The sequence below is a fragment of the Salvelinus fontinalis genome, chromosome 26, assembly GCF_029448725.1.
Source record: "Salvelinus fontinalis isolate EN_2023a chromosome 26, ASM2944872v1, whole genome shotgun sequence".
In the NCBI taxonomy this organism is placed as follows: domain Eukaryota; kingdom Metazoa; phylum Chordata; class Actinopteri; order Salmoniformes; family Salmonidae; genus Salvelinus; species Salvelinus fontinalis.
Window position 1 is genome coordinate 24,507,377 of NC_074690.1, and position 15,426 is coordinate 24,522,802.

At 44.8% G+C, this 15,426-nt stretch overlaps 1 protein-coding gene across 11 annotated transcripts in view; it reads left to right on the plus strand.

The window, feature by feature from the left end:
• LOC129823982 (disco-interacting protein 2 homolog C-like) overlaps nucleotides 1–15,426 on the plus strand; it is a 279,556-nt gene that overhangs the window by 158,609 nt on the left and 105,521 nt on the right. For 5 of the 11 annotated variants that reach the window (XM_055883182.1, XM_055883186.1, XM_055883183.1 and 2 more), the window contains 3 exons: nucleotides 5,865–5,975; nucleotides 7,587–7,739; nucleotides 11,828–12,043. In XM_055883182.1, the coding sequence (XP_055739157.1) occupies nucleotides 5,865–5,975; nucleotides 7,587–7,739; nucleotides 11,828–12,043 (480 nt within the window). The remainder of the gene's footprint in view (nucleotides 1–5,864; nucleotides 5,976–7,586; nucleotides 7,740–11,827; nucleotides 12,044–15,426) is intronic. The other 6 variants (XM_055883185.1, XM_055883192.1, XM_055883193.1 and 3 more) reach the window with 3 other exon arrangements.

Here is a 15,426-nt window from a genome sequence, read left to right on the forward strand (position 1 = left end):
AAGAAATCGAACATAAATAATGTAGCAGATATAGAATATGGTAGAAAGAGTATGTGGCCTTTTCTGTAGCCTACAGGCTGGAGATAAAATGTATGACGATGTAATGAGACGGACACTTTTTAAATCATGTGGGTTTCTCTGATCAAATAGCCTAACCTAGACACTTTTTACATCATGCGGGTTTCTCTGATCAAATAGCCTAACCTAGACACTTTTTACATCATGCGGGTTTCTCTGATCAAATAGCCTAACCTAGACACGTTTTTACATCATGCGGGTTTCTCTGATCAAATAGCCTAACCTAGACACCTTTTACATCATGTGGGTTTCTCTGATCAAATAGCCTAACCTAGACACGTTTTACATCATGCGGGTTTCTCTGATCAAATAGCCTAACCTAGACACTTTTTACATCATGCGGGTTTCTCTGATCAAATAGCCTAACCTAGACACTTTTTACATCATGCGGGTTTCTCTGATCAAATAGCCTAACCTAGACACTTTTTACATCATGCGGGTTTCTCTGATCAAATAGCCTAACCTAGACACTTTTTACATCATGCGGGTTTCTCTGATCAAATAGCCTAACCTAGACACTTTTTACATCATGCGGGTTTCTCTGATCAAATAGCCTAACCTAGACACTTTTTACATCATGCGGGTTTCTCTGATCAAATAGCCTAACCTAGACACTTTTTACATCATGCGGGTTTCACCGATCAGCTTGAACACTGAACATACCAAGGTTAACCGCTAATGTAGCTAGCAAGTTAAAGACGCAACCCAACACTTACCGGTACCTAACGTTACCAGTCAATGAGAACGGTAGTCATTTTGGTGTCACTCTTCCACCTTTCAAAATGAATTCCAATGTTTCTGGATTGGTCATGAGCAGTCTTTTTCTCTTTTGGTGTCGAGTTGATTCAATTCCAAGAACCAATAATGATACTTGTTTATTTGGTTCTTGCTACAAAGACAGCTTATCTGCAAACAAGTTATCTAGCTTGTTGGCTTTGTCGGCTCTGTGTTTGTTAGCAAGCAATTTACTTTTGCTATTGCTCCGAGGCCATTGCAACAAGGTCATTCGAGTAGGCCGGATTTAACGCAAAGACACACCTTGCCCAGAAGGCCATCCCAAGGCATCTCAGGCCTCAGCCCCCTTGTTTTCATTCAAAGTGAAAACGGCATACAAGAAGTGGGGTGGCATAGGGTCGCCCACGACATGCGGATTCCTGCTTTATATCCCATTGAATATAATAAGTAAAATGTAATGCAATAAGGTGTCATTTGGGACGCATACTATGTCTTAAATTAGCCGAGAGTGTAAAAAAAATGGCTAGTGTAAAAGATGCCCCCATGTCCACTCATTGTGCCCATAAAAATACATGGATAATGAACATGAGGCCCTCCATTACACATTACCTCCTGTAGCTCGTCACATTATGGCCCTCTGAACACAAGACCTGCTCACTAAAGAGCTATGCCCCATTAAGTTTTCTATGATAGCTAAGTGCTGTAAAATCTCTCATCTAAAACAGAGCCATCACATTCCCTGTAAACATACCGTAGTGTTACAGGTGTAACAGCAGCAGATAGCACATTCATTTCAGTGCTGTTCATGCCTTCCAAAGGCTGTGGGTCTTAGTATTCAGGCGGATCTGTCCATGGCTTTGTCTAAAATGGCACCATGTTCCTTTTATAGTGCACTTATTCTGAGTGCATTGATTTTAACCAGGGCTCATAGGGCTTTAGTCAAAAGAAGTGCACTATATAGGGAATAGGGGGCCATTTTGGCCGCTGACTATTAATCCATTGGAAGATGAAACGTTACTCAGGATTGTAATAACCACTAGTCCACACTCCCACTGCAGAACAGTTAGAAAGGTCAGTGTAATGTGAAGCGAACTAGGATTAGGATTACAAATTCCAGTAACTTTCCCCAAATTCCCACTTGGAAAAATCACGAATTCAGAAGGGAATAAACAGGAAATCCGGAAGACTCCAACCAGGATTTCTGGAAAACCTGGAAATGTTGGCATAGTTACCGGAATTTTGCAACCCTCCCATGAGACCAGGCATTCGCATCACGCTTGTCTGAAGTCGATAAAAGGCTGAGACAGCAGACTGTTACACCAGTAGTGTAAGGGTTGTTTCGTCTCTAGCCCAGTGCACCACAGTGAGTCTGAAAAGTCTGAGCACATACATAAAACCGATACTGTACTGGTCTCAAATGGAAATCCAATATTGATTGGGAAGGGAAGGCCCATTACAAACGGACTTAATGGGGTTGTAAGATGTACACTCATCAGGGATTTCCCAAAAACGAGGTTAAGTTAGTACTACTGTATCAGAGAGCGTGTTTCTGTACATGCATGTGTATTGCCATTTAGAACACCACCAGCAACAAACTTTCTCTATCTAGCCTCGACTCAAGCCATTCTAGGTTTATGGAGTGTTGTCTGGCAGTAAACCATTATCTAACACCCAGTATCTCTGTGTATTACAGGTAGCTCTAATTCAAACCCTATTATAGGTGACTCCCTTAAGGGTTACAATGTTACATTGCACATTGGCTTTAGAAAATTCTTCAGGCTTGGATTTCTGTGCGTAAAACACCTTTTGTAAATCTTTCCCAATCTACGTATGTTGTTATTTCAGCATCGCAGTAGATAGTCCTCCTGAATAACACTGTCAGTGGAGAAGACGAGTGCAGCACTATTGAGATCAGACTCCTCCATCGAGCGTCTTATTGAATGTAGCATCCCTGTGTAAGGCAGATGGAGAACAGATGAGACTGAGATTGATTTCCTTCAAGGTGTGTGTGTAGGGGGGGGGGGGGGGGGGGGGGCTGAGTGTTCTCGATCGACAGGGAGAAAGAGGGAATGGTATCCTGCATCTATCATGTCTCTCAGTTCTAAACCAATGGCTGTTATAGCCCAACAGAAAGTAATCCACTTTATGGGGCACTTACCTACAGTATAACAAGCTGCATTGCTCAGACTGCTGCTTGGAGCAGTTGAGGACTGTGGTGTTGAGGACTGTGGTGTTGAGGACTGTGGTGTTGAGGACTGTGGTGTTGAGGACTGTGGTGCTGAGGACTGTGGTGTTGAGGACTGGGAAGTGAGTGGCTCAGTGTTTCTTTGTTGTGAACTTGAGATTTACCTTCTGTGGTTGTGCTGTAATGTACCGTTATAGCTTCAGTCATAGATCACTAGCTTGTGTTGTCTAGCTAGCAGACTGTCTTTAAGACTGGAACAATTGCAAACAGTTTGTAAATTAAAGTAACTGGTGAGTGTTTGTTTGGTTTCTGTGTGTCCACAGCCTAGGATTTACACTGAAAATCATCTCATCCCAAGAGCTCCATGCCGAGGTTCAGGTTTAGGGGCTGATTGCCACTGTGCTGTAATTGACAATGAGAGGCTGGTTGTGTCCCAAATGGCATCCCATTCCATATATAGTGCACTACTTTTGACCAGGGCCCATAGGGCTCTGCTCAAACGTAGTGCACTATGTAGAGAATAGGATGCCATTTGGGACTTAGAATGAGAGGCTGAGGGAACCAGTCCCCTGATAGATTGAATAGGAAACAGGGTTAATTGCTGGGACCCTCCGTTTAAACTGAGCCTAACAATCCCTTGCCAGACAAAATAGAATAATGTCCAATAATGCCAGTTATTTCACAGTCTATTGTGAAATTAAGTTGAGTTTGGGTGCCCGTCAGAATAAATAATACTCATACTTGGTTTGATGCAGACAGTATAATGAATTCATTTTCCTTGTCCATCTATTCATTTGATCCTTTTACTATATACTACACCACTATATGCTAGTAATTCCATCTATGATAGGCTAGTATCTGTCGTGCACAAAAGAAAGAGAAACCTCTGTGCACAGCAGTGTATATAGATCCAGGTGCTGGTTTTGGCAGGAACAAATAGTATCCAAAAACAAGTGTAAAAACTGCAGTGCTGATGGTGGTCAGGCTGTACTGTAGTACCAGGTAGAGTGCTGATGGTGGTCAGGCTGTACTGTAGTACCAGGTACAGTGCTGATGGTGGTCAGGCTGTACTGTAGTACCAGGTACAGTGTTGATGGTGGTCAGGCTGTACTGTAGTACCAGGTAGAGTGCTGATGGTGGTCAGGCTGTACTGTCGTACCAGGTACAGTGTTGATGGTGGTCAGGCTGTACTGTAGTACCAGGTAGAGTGCTGATGGTGGTCAGGCTGTACTGTAGTACCAGGTACAGTGCGGATGGTGGTCATGCTGTACTGTAGTACCAGGTACAGTGCTGATGGTGGTCAGGCTGTACTGTAGTACCAGGTAGAGTGCTGATGGTGGTCAGGCTGTACTGTAGTACCAGGTACAGTGCTGATGGTGGTCAGGCTGTACTGTAGTACCAGGTACAGTGTTGATGGTGGTCAGGCTGTACTGTAGTACCAGGTACAGTGTTGATGGTGGTCAGGCTGTACTGTAGTACCAGGTACAGTGTTGATGGTGGTCAGGCTGTACTGTAGTACCAGGTACAGTGCGGATGGTGGTCAGGCTGTACTGTAGTACCAGGTACAGTGCGGATGGTGGTCAGGCTGTACTGTAGTACCAGGTAGAGTGCTGATGGTGGTCAGGCTGTACTGTAGTACCAGGTACAGTGTTGATGGTGGTCAGGCTGTACTGTAGTACCAGGTAGAGTGCTGATGGTGGTCAGGCTGTACTGTAGTACCAGGTACAGTGCGGATGGTGGTCAGGCTGTACTGTAGTACCAGGTACAGTGTTGATGGTGGTCAGGCTGTACTGTAGTACCAGGTACAGTGCTGATGGTGGTCAGGCTGTACTGTAGTACCAGGTACAGTGCGGATGGTGGTCATGCTGTACTGTAGTACCAGGTACAGTGCTGATGGTGGTCAGGCTGTACTGTAGTACCAGGTAGAGTGCTGATGGTGGTCAGGCTATACTGTAGTACCAGGTACAGTGCTGATGGTGGTCAGGCTGTACTGTAGTACCAGGTACAGTGCTGATGGTGGTCAGGCTGTACTGTAGTACCAGGTACAGTGCTGATGGTGGTCAGGCTGTACTGTAGTACCAGGTACAGTGCTGATGGTGGTCAGGCTGTACTGTAGTACCAGGTACAGTGCTGATGGTGGTCAGGCTGATCTGTAGTACCAGGTACAGTGCTTATGGTGGTCAGGCTGTACTGTAGTACCAGGTACAGTGCTGATGGTGGTCATGCTGTACTGTAATACCAGGTACAGTGCTGATGGTGGTCATGCTGTACTGTAGTACCAGGTACAGTGCTGATGGTGGTCATGCTGTACTGTAGTACCAGGTACAGTGCTGATGGTGGTCAGGCTGTACTGTAGTACCAGGTACAGTGCTGATGGTGGTCAGGCTATACTGTAGTACCAGGTAGAGTGCTGATGGTGATCAGGCTGTACTGTAGTACCAGGTACAGTGCTGATGGTGGTCAGGCTGTACTGTAGTACCAGGTACAGTGCTTATGGTGGTCAGGCTGTACTGTAGTACCAGGTACAGTGCTGATGGTGGTCAGGCTGTACTGTAGTACCAGGTAGAGTGCTGATGGTGATCAGGCTGTACTGTAGTACCAGGTACAGTGCTGATGGTGGTCAGGCTGTACTGTAGTACCAGGTACAGTGCTTATGGTGGTCAGGCTGTACTGTAGTACCAGGTACAGTGCTGATGGTGGTCAGGCTGTACTGTAGTACCAGGTAGAGTGCTGATGGTGATCAGGCTGTACTGTAGTACCAGGTACAGTGCTGATGGTGGTCAGGCTGTACTGTAGTACCAGGTAGAGTGCTGATGGTGGTCAGGCTGTACTGTAGTTAACGCTGTCTTCTCCCTCTCCCCCCAAGGGATGGACCCTTCTGTGCCCCACGAGAGGAGAACTCCTGTCACCCCCGGCTCCTCCTCTCGCTACCACCGCCGCCGCTCCTCTGGCTCCCGGGACGAACGCTACAGATCAGGTACGCCAGAAACACCTTTCAACACATCACAAACAGTAACACAAACCTCAAGCTCATGGTATACAGTTGGAAACTTAATACAAATTAGAAAAACCCAATATTACCAGTGTGCTGTAGTTTTTTCACCATGCACCTGGTTGTACATTAAGCTCTGTGAGTTGTCTTCCTGAAGTACAGTTAGCAACTTGGCAGTTACTGTAGGACAGTACAGGAGCACTAATGGAGAACTGCATTTTAAACACTAAATTACATTTGGTTTGTGGTAACATAAGTCATTTGGATTATCAAAAGCTTTGATTTTTATTAGTCTCACTATTAATGCTAAATGCATAAAAAAAAAGCTTTTTTATTTACCACCCCAATGCTGTTTATCACTCCTATTTAGACCAATGAACCACTTGCTTCATTACCCACCAACCCACCCACCCACCCACCCATCTCTGTCTCCCCCCTCACCCCCAGGTTCTTTCTCTTTTTCTATTTCACTCTCGCTCTCTCTTTCTCTCTCTCTCTATATATTTATCTACCTCTCTTTTTATATATATTCATATACAGTATATATATCAAAAGGCTAATCATTTCTGTGGTCTGCAGACAGCTTCAACATACCAGCCACAGATTCTGGCACTGTGTTCTAGCTTTGTCTTAGAAACACATTTCTGTGCCCCAAATGGCACCATACTTCCTGTTGGTTTGCATCATGGTTTTTGTAGTATTTTACCAGTGCTTAGCCTTACACACAGCTATTGGTGCTCTTATGAATAGCCTATTATACGGCTGGACACAATGATCTCCCATCAAACCTCAGTTGTCTGGAGACATTATTCAGACCCAGACATAGAGGGAGCAGCCAATGCAAGTTCCTAGGGTACAGCCCTATAAAACAGGATTCATGTTGAATTAAAGAATACATGACAACCACAAAGTCGTTGTGTGCATCCCAAATGGCACCCTATTCCCTTTGTAGTGTACTACTTTTGACCAGAGTACATAGGGCTCCGGTCAAAGTGGTGCACTATAAGGGGAATGGGTTGCCATTTGGGATACAGCCAGAGTCTGTTCTCAATGGCCATTACTAAACAGGGCCACTAAAGCATCGAGACATAAAGGGCATAGGTTACTGGCAAAAGTTTTTCCTCACTAAAACCGAACTCTTTCTTTATGATCTTTTATAAGTTACATTATGGCACAATGTTTTATCAGCCTCTTGTTTGGTTAGATTAGTCCACTTAGAGTGAGATGTCGTCTTGCTTTTGTGAGAAGCCAACAGCGGTGAAGTCCCCAGTGTAGAAGAAGACAACTACCACCTTGAGAGTATCGAAAATGAACAACGTTGCTTGTTACTGTACATACACTGTGGAACTTCTGAAGTGGTATTTCGGCTACATTCACAGTGATTATCTCATCCTAATCTTCTAAGCCTATGTTTTTCTAAAATAATATACTTTAGCTACAATATATACTGTAATTGTTGTCCTTGTTCTAATTATATACAGTATATATTGTTTAGTGAAATATACATTCCACAGACTCATTTCATTTGTCCCGCAATAAACCTGATCTTCGTGCCAGGTCTTCCAACAAGTCTGTCCTGCGCTGTGTGTTTTGCAGATGTCCACACAGAGGCTGTGCAGGCGGCTCTTGCCAAACAGAAGGAGCGTGGTAAAATGGCAGTACCCATGCCCTCCAAGCGTCGCTCCCTGGTCGTGCAGTCCTCAATGGATGCCTACACTCCCCCAGGTGAGGAACATATAGGACACCAAGGTAATCATAGCAGCCTGGGACTGCTCCACTGCACTGTGTATGTGTGTGGCTTGTGTGTACGCCTGAATATTGATGTAGGGTGACATTGTCCTTGGTCGTGATCTTTAGTCAGTTTTGCATTTTTCCCACTTATGGTTTAGGTTAGGATTGGGGGAGCGGAAACTGATCCTAGATCTGTACCTAGGGGAATCTTCATCCCGGAGGCGTGAATATGCCTCCAGCCTGTCTCTGTCCCTGCTCCTCCCCCTCACTAACTCACTCATTCAGTGTCACCAATGTGTGTGTTTAATCTGATGTCTAGTCAATCAGGAAGAGTAGAAAAGTATACACTGTGTGTACAAAACATGAAGAACACCTGCTCTTTCCATGAGACTGACCAGGTGAAACCAGCTGAAAGTTATGATCCCTTATCGATGTCACTTGTTAAATCCACGTCAATCAGTGTAGATGAAGAGGAGGAGACAGGTTAAATAATGATTTTGAAGCCTTGAGACAGTTAAGACATGGATTGTGTATGTGTGCAACTTAATATTAGGAAGGTGTTGCTCATTTTTGTTATACTCAGTGTATGTGTGTTTTTTAGGATAGCATCCGTTTAGATACAACAGCAATTTAACGCTTCAGTTCAGTAGTATTTTACCACCAGAGTTGATGGCACTCCAGAGACATCATAGATAAAACGTCCCCAGTCTGTCAGTGACAGGACCACATGATTTAAGGGCAGAAAGAAGCTAGTACTGACATGATGTCATAGATGACCATGGGAGTGGTTCACTCGACTTGAAGCTGTTGCTCATGCTGGCTAAAAACAGTTGATTGATGAGCCGCCATTTTGACCTTCTTCCATAGGATAATTATGATTGCCATCAATTTCAGTCACCTCTTTCAGACCCTTGGCGAAAATAAGAGCTGAACTACAGACTTCAGTTGCATCTCAAATTCTACCCTATTCCCTATATAGTGCACTAATTTTGACCAGGGCTCCGGAGGGCGCATAGTGCACTAAATAGAGAATAGGGGACTCTTTTGCTCCATCACTCTTATGCTCAGCTTATAGAAGGAGTATATGGTTAATAATACTAGCAAGTTAGATGCTAGAGCTCATTTCTCCCTTTGCCGTATCCCACTAACCAACATCTGGCTGTGTGCTAAATCACTGACAACAGCAATAAGGTGTTGACATCATCGCCTGTCTTGTACTGTATAGCTATAGTAATGTAACACGGCATACCACCACCCAGCCAGGGGTTTAGGGAGTGGACAGTGTCTTTGAGAGAGGGCTGTGTTATGGAGTGGCGTGGACAGAGGTGTGTGTGTGTGTGTGTGACAGCGATATGAGACCATCTTATTTGCATTAGTGCTGAAGGCTGGGAGTGAGGCTTCTACAGGGATTCATTTACTGAACACACACACGATTGACATGCGTTTAGGAATCGCCACAAGCACATTTTCACATGATTCCAAGTGAGCAGGGCAGGCACAGTTCTTATAAGGAAGCACAATTGTTCTATGCAGAGCGAACAGCCCCTTGAGGGAGAATGAACAGTGACAGAGCGCTGGCGTTGTTTGTGCCTGACTGCCTGTAAGGCTGGGTGCATGTGGGGAAAAATTCCCACACACACACCCATCATACCAAGCAAGGCAAGCAGCAGTATTCCGTTGGAGCACACTATTCCTCCACAACCTGCCAACTCCGATATGGACTCCACTCCTTATTTGTTTTCTTGTCTGTCTTTGTAAGTAATTAGTATTGCGCTTTTTTTTGTACATGCCTGTGTCCCAAAATAGCTCCCTATTCCCTATATAGTGCACCAGTTTTGACCAGCTTGTCAAAAGCCACTGCCTCTATTCCCATCTAAGTGTGTGTGTGTGTGTGTGTGTGTGTGTGTGTGTGTGTGTGTGTGTGTGTGTGTGTGTGTGTGTGTGTGTGTGTGTGTGTGTGTGTGTGTGTGTGTGTGTGTGTGTGTGTGCGCACAGTATCACAACACCACAACACCTTATCAGCCTCAGCAGAAGAAGCATAATCAAAGTAATTAACATTGAAGGCGCACGGGACCGGCGAATCAAATGCTGACGTCCAGTACTGTATTAAGACCATACTGTATACATGGGTAGTTTTTTTCAAAACAGGATGCTATATAGCAGGGGTGTCAAACTCATTCCACGGAGGGCCTTGTGTCTGCAGGTTTTTGGTCTTTCCTTTCAATAAAGCCCTAGACAACCAGGTGTGGGGAGTTCCTAACTAATTAGTGATGTTAATTCATCAATCAAGTACAAGGGTGGAGCGAAAACCCGCAGACGCTCGGCCCTCCGTGGAATGAGTTTGACACCTGTGCTATATAGGATATACACACACACTCTTATCTGTCCCAGTGTCAACAACATAGGAGAGCCCAGGTGTGAGCTCTGCTGACTGACAGCTGTCACCAATGGGACTGACACTGCATACTGACCAACACCTCTGGCCTATCAGGCAGCACTCTACATAGCGCTGGCCAATCAGACAGCGTTCTATGTGGCAAATGGACAATGGCGGGGCAGAGCTGCCAGTGTTGTTGCCCTAGTCTACCCCCTTTTGGCTTAATTTCACTGGTTGCAGCAGACATCCCTGTGGGCAGATGGAGAGGGAGGGCAGATGAAACCCCAGTGGCCTGCAGGGTGTTGGAGCCATAGAGATCCTATAATTTGTATGTAATTCTATAGTTTGAGCTAGCATACAGTATGCTGCATGCTGGAGGAGACCTCCCTCAGCCCAGCAAAGGTTACCGTCTGTCTCACTGCTGTCACAAGGAAAGACAGTGGGCATATTAGAGCAATCTATACTAGCATTTATCTTGAACATTTACTGTGTAGGTTTAGTCTGGCCAAGAAAAGACAAACTTATATTTTATGTCCACTCATAAAACCCATTAAGTAAATTTACACCTTTTACAAAGTTAGTCCATGCAGATTTTCTTTTTTAGAAAAGGTCAATAATGTTTCAGGTTTGAGGCCACTGTATCTCACACACACACACACACACACACACACACACACACACACACACACACACACACACACACACACACACACACACACACACACACCTCTGTTGTTTATCTCTCTCAGTAGCTCGTTCAGAAATGAGTCGTCATCCCTCAGACAGACATCCTCCCCTCCCTTGGCCCGGCCCACAGGCAGACAGCCCTGTCTTGACACAGTATGCAAAACATATGCAAAATAAAGCACACAAAGAATCCCACTCACTCATCCCCAGACTGAGCCACTACGACAGAGTAGAGCTAAAAACATCCCTGGGTGAGGAGTTGTGATAGTAACAGAACAGAGTGGATGAGCTAACAGTGTTTGTGCTGAGACTATGTCTGTGTGTTGCAGTGGATTTGGGTGCATGGCAGTGAATCAGCCTAATGGTGAGAGGTTCTAGGGCTGTGGGTTCTGTAAGGTTCTGTAGGGGGCAGTAGGGTTCTGTAGGGGGCAGTGGAGTTCTGTAGCTGGCAGTAGGGTTCTGTAGGGTTCTGTAGGGCAGTAGGGGGCTGTAGGGTTATGTAGGGTTCTGTAGGGCAGTAGGGGGGTGTAGGGTTATGTAGGGCAGTAGGGGGCTGTAGGGGCTGTAGTGTTCCTTCAGTCTGACTCTGATACTGTGGAAGGAAGCCATTCTCCCCCTCAGTCAGGATCAGGTGTCTGTCAACTCTCTGATTGGCATGCCTTCTGTGGACACACCTGTATCCACTGTATAGGTGGGGAGGAGGGGAATAGGAAAGAGGATACCTAGACAGTTAAGCAACTGAATGCATTCAACCCAAATGTGTATTCCGTATTTAACCCAACCCCTCTGAATCAGGTGTGGAGGGGGTATGTTAGGGGGGAGGGGACATCCCCTCAGTGCCATGACAGAGTTTAGTCTCTATTTGTTGTGCAAATGTCCGACAGTGACATGCAGATGTGTGTGTATGTGTGTGTATGTGTGTGTGTGTGTGTGTGTGTGTGTGCACGTGCGTGCGTGCGCGTGCGTATGTATGTTCGTGTGTGTTTTTCCCTGCTGTCGTAAACCCTCTCTTCCTCTCTGCTCCACTCCCCCCTCTCTCCAGACACGTCGTCAGGCTCGGAGGAAGAGGGCTCCATGCAGGGTGAGGGCACGCCCACCTCCAGCCAGGGCAGCATCAACATGGAGAACTGGATCAGCAGGGCCATCCACGGCTCCACAACCTCCTCCACCACCTCCTCCTCCTCCACGCAGAGCGGAGGGAGCGGGGCGGCCAGCCGGCTAGCAGACGTCATGGGCCAGACACACCTCGGTAAGTCAGGTAAACAAACCCACCCTTCAACTATAAACTTACTTACCTGCTTGTATCTACCGCTGTGTGTTAGGGTATGTTTGTCTTACTTACAGTGCCTGCAGAAAGTATTTATACCCTTTGACTTATTCCTAATTTTTAAAACCTGAATTCAAAATGGATCAAATGTATTTATTTTCTTACCCATCTACACACAATAATCCATAATGACAAAGTGAAAACATGTTTTTAGAAATGTTTGCAAATTTATTGAAAATGAAATACAGAAATATCTAATTTACATAAGTATTCACAACAATACATGTTGGAATCACATTTGGCAGCAATTACTGCTGTGAGTCTTTCTGGATAAGTCTAAGCTTTTCACACTTGGATTGTACAATATTTGCACATTATTCTTTAAACATTCCAGGTTTTCTTCTCAGATGTTTGCCTCTGCCAAGCTCTATTCTGTTTTTACCCTAAAACAAATCCATAGTCCTTGCCGATGACAAGCATACCCATAAAATGATGCAGCCACCACCATGCTTGTAAATTTGAAGAGTGGTACTCAGTGATGTGTTGGATTTTCCCCGAACAATAGGTCTTTATATTCTGGACATAAAGTTAATATCTTCACCACATTTTTTGCAGTTTTACTTTAGTGCCTTATTGTGAACAGGATCCATGTTTTGGAAAATTTGTATTCTGTAAAGGCTTCCTTCTTTTCACTGTCATTTAGGTTAGTATTCTAGAGTAACTACAATGTAATTGAGCCATCCTCAGTTTTCTTCTGTCAGAGCCATTCAACTCTGTAACGGTTTTAAAGTCACCATTGGCCTCATGGTGAAATCCCTGAGCGGTTTCCTTCCTTTCCGGCAACTGAGTTAGGAAGGACACCTGTATCTTTGTAGTGACTGGGTGTATTGATACACCATCCAAAGTGTCATTAATAACTTCACCATGCTCAAAGGGATATTCAAATGTCAGCTATCTACCAATAGGTGCCCTTCTTTGCGAGGCATTGGAAAACCTCCCTGGTCTTTGTGGTTGAATCTGTGTTTGAAATTCACTGCTCGACTGAAGGACCTTACAAATAATTGTATGTGTGGTGTACAAAGACGAGGTAGTCATTCAAAAATCATGTTAAACACTATTATTGCAGACAGTGTGTCCATGCAACTTATGTGACTTGTGAAGCCATTTTTTTGCCATAACAAAGGGGTTGAATACTTATTGACTCAAGACATTTCAGCCTTTCATTTTTAAGTAATTTTTTACTTTAAAAAAAACATAATTCCATTTTCACATTATGGGGTATTGTGTGTGTAGGCCAGTGACACAAAATCTCAATTTAATAAATAAAAATTCAGGCTGTAACATGACAAAATGTGGAAAAAGTATCCCTGTTGTTGGCTCTATCAACACCCCCACGGTATGTATGTGTGCACGTGTGTGTGCGTGTACACTCGTGTGTGTATATTTATGTGTGTGTGCTGCTGACATCACCCCTCACCTATCCTGTACCTCCCTTTAATGTTCCAACCCCTAAGGCATGCACACAACACTAGCCTGCAATGCTTCCTGTGTGGAAATATTTGCTTTCTTTTTACTTGCATGCAGCCCATCCTCCTCACGAAGAGAAGCTCTCACTTTTGTTTATCTTCTTATACCCTAGATTTAGTTAACCCCTTAGTTGTAGTCACTGCATAATACATGTCAATTGAAGGACAAAATAACAAAACAACCATACTTAGAAGAGCTATGACCACGAACTACTGTTCTCCAATGTTGTCTGTGTAAACTGTTCTAGTGGCTCGTTTGTTTTCATGCTGCTGACACAGGTTTGATGGCTACCAGAGACAAAGCACAGAACAGACACCACACAGAGGCTCCCGTCAGGTAGACACAGCTAGCAGACAGCCTGAAGTAATGCACAGTGTTGGGAGTAGGGTGCCATGACAGTTGGGTTGCAGACACCGCTAGTAGCCAACTGCTGATTGGCTTCTTGTACTCAGTGAAGAGACATTTTAAACACTGAGATGTGATGTTTATCTGGTGTTTGGGGACACTTTGAAGCAGCACTGGAAGAACTGGGGACTCGTGCTGTGGTAGATGTAGACTTTCACTGAACTAGGAAATGTGATATCATGTATCAGTTATTAGGTATAGTTGACATGTAATGGAACACCACTTACAGTCCTGATGTGTACTATGACAGCCTGTCAGTAAGACAGTTAAGAGTTAGTCAATCAATCACTAGATTATTTTGGCAATCTGTCAATCAAAACACTTGTCAACATCCAGTCGTTCTGATAGTTAGATTTAATTCCATCAAACTGTATAGTTGTGTATTAGTAACTTTATGAGTAACTCCTTTATGAGTAACTCTAAATCCTTGGTTTTCAGAGGTGTTTCCATGACAATCAAATAGCGTTTTGTTGTCACAACATAGCATGATGTTTGTGTGTCTCTCTCCGCTAGGTGTGTATTTCAGAGGAGGATATCCTTTCCTGTGTGTGTGAAGGTTACAGATCTGTTTTCCCTCTTGGCTCCCATTAGAGGCCAAAACAAACCAACTCCCGTGTGTGTGTGTGTGTTGGCTTTTTAAAAGGCTAAAGAAAAAGCATTTTCCTTCTTCCCTTCATCCCCTCTCCCTCCCTCCCTTCCCATCAGTGTGGTTCTGCCTGCCCGTGTAGATAAGTTGCTTTTCTCCATACCCCTCGCCCCCACCCTCATCTATGGATGTGTCTTAAATTGCACCCTATTTCATTTTTAGTTCACTACTTTTGACCAGAGCCGGTCAAAACTAGTGCACTATAAAGTCAATAGGGTGCCATTTGAAACACATATTATATTTCCCCTCCATATGGCTGATGCCTCCTGTAGAGAGACCCTGCAGAGTGTCTTCCCTCCATCTGGCTACAGTAGTGACTTGGTTTGGCCTTGTGTGGTTGCCGTAGTCTGGATTTAAGGTTCAGGTTTTCCCCTCACACGCAGGGCCCATTACTCACCTCTCTCTGAAGAGAAAAACTAGGAAGGCCCCAGGTCTCCTGGGCACACCAGCCCCAGTCACAGTAGAGAATGGGAATTTAGGTCCTGGTCCTGTGGTGAGGCGGTCCTGTGAGTTTGGATCAGGTGGATCGGAGCTCGTCTGGCAGCAGCCCCCCCTGGAGAAGCAGGGTCAGTATCCCACTATCCCAGACCGTGCAAGGGGGCAGTCAACCCCTCCCTGCCCTGCTCTAGCCACTGCCCCGCACCCATTTGCTTTCTGATGATCAAGTGTGGCGTTCAATGTCAAAGTGGTGTCTTGCTCTAGCTACAGTTGTGTGAAAAGTTGGGAGAAGAGAAGTGATGCTAACCCATGGATAGCTTTGGCTAATGAGTACTGTGATCGTATGAATCTGAGTGTG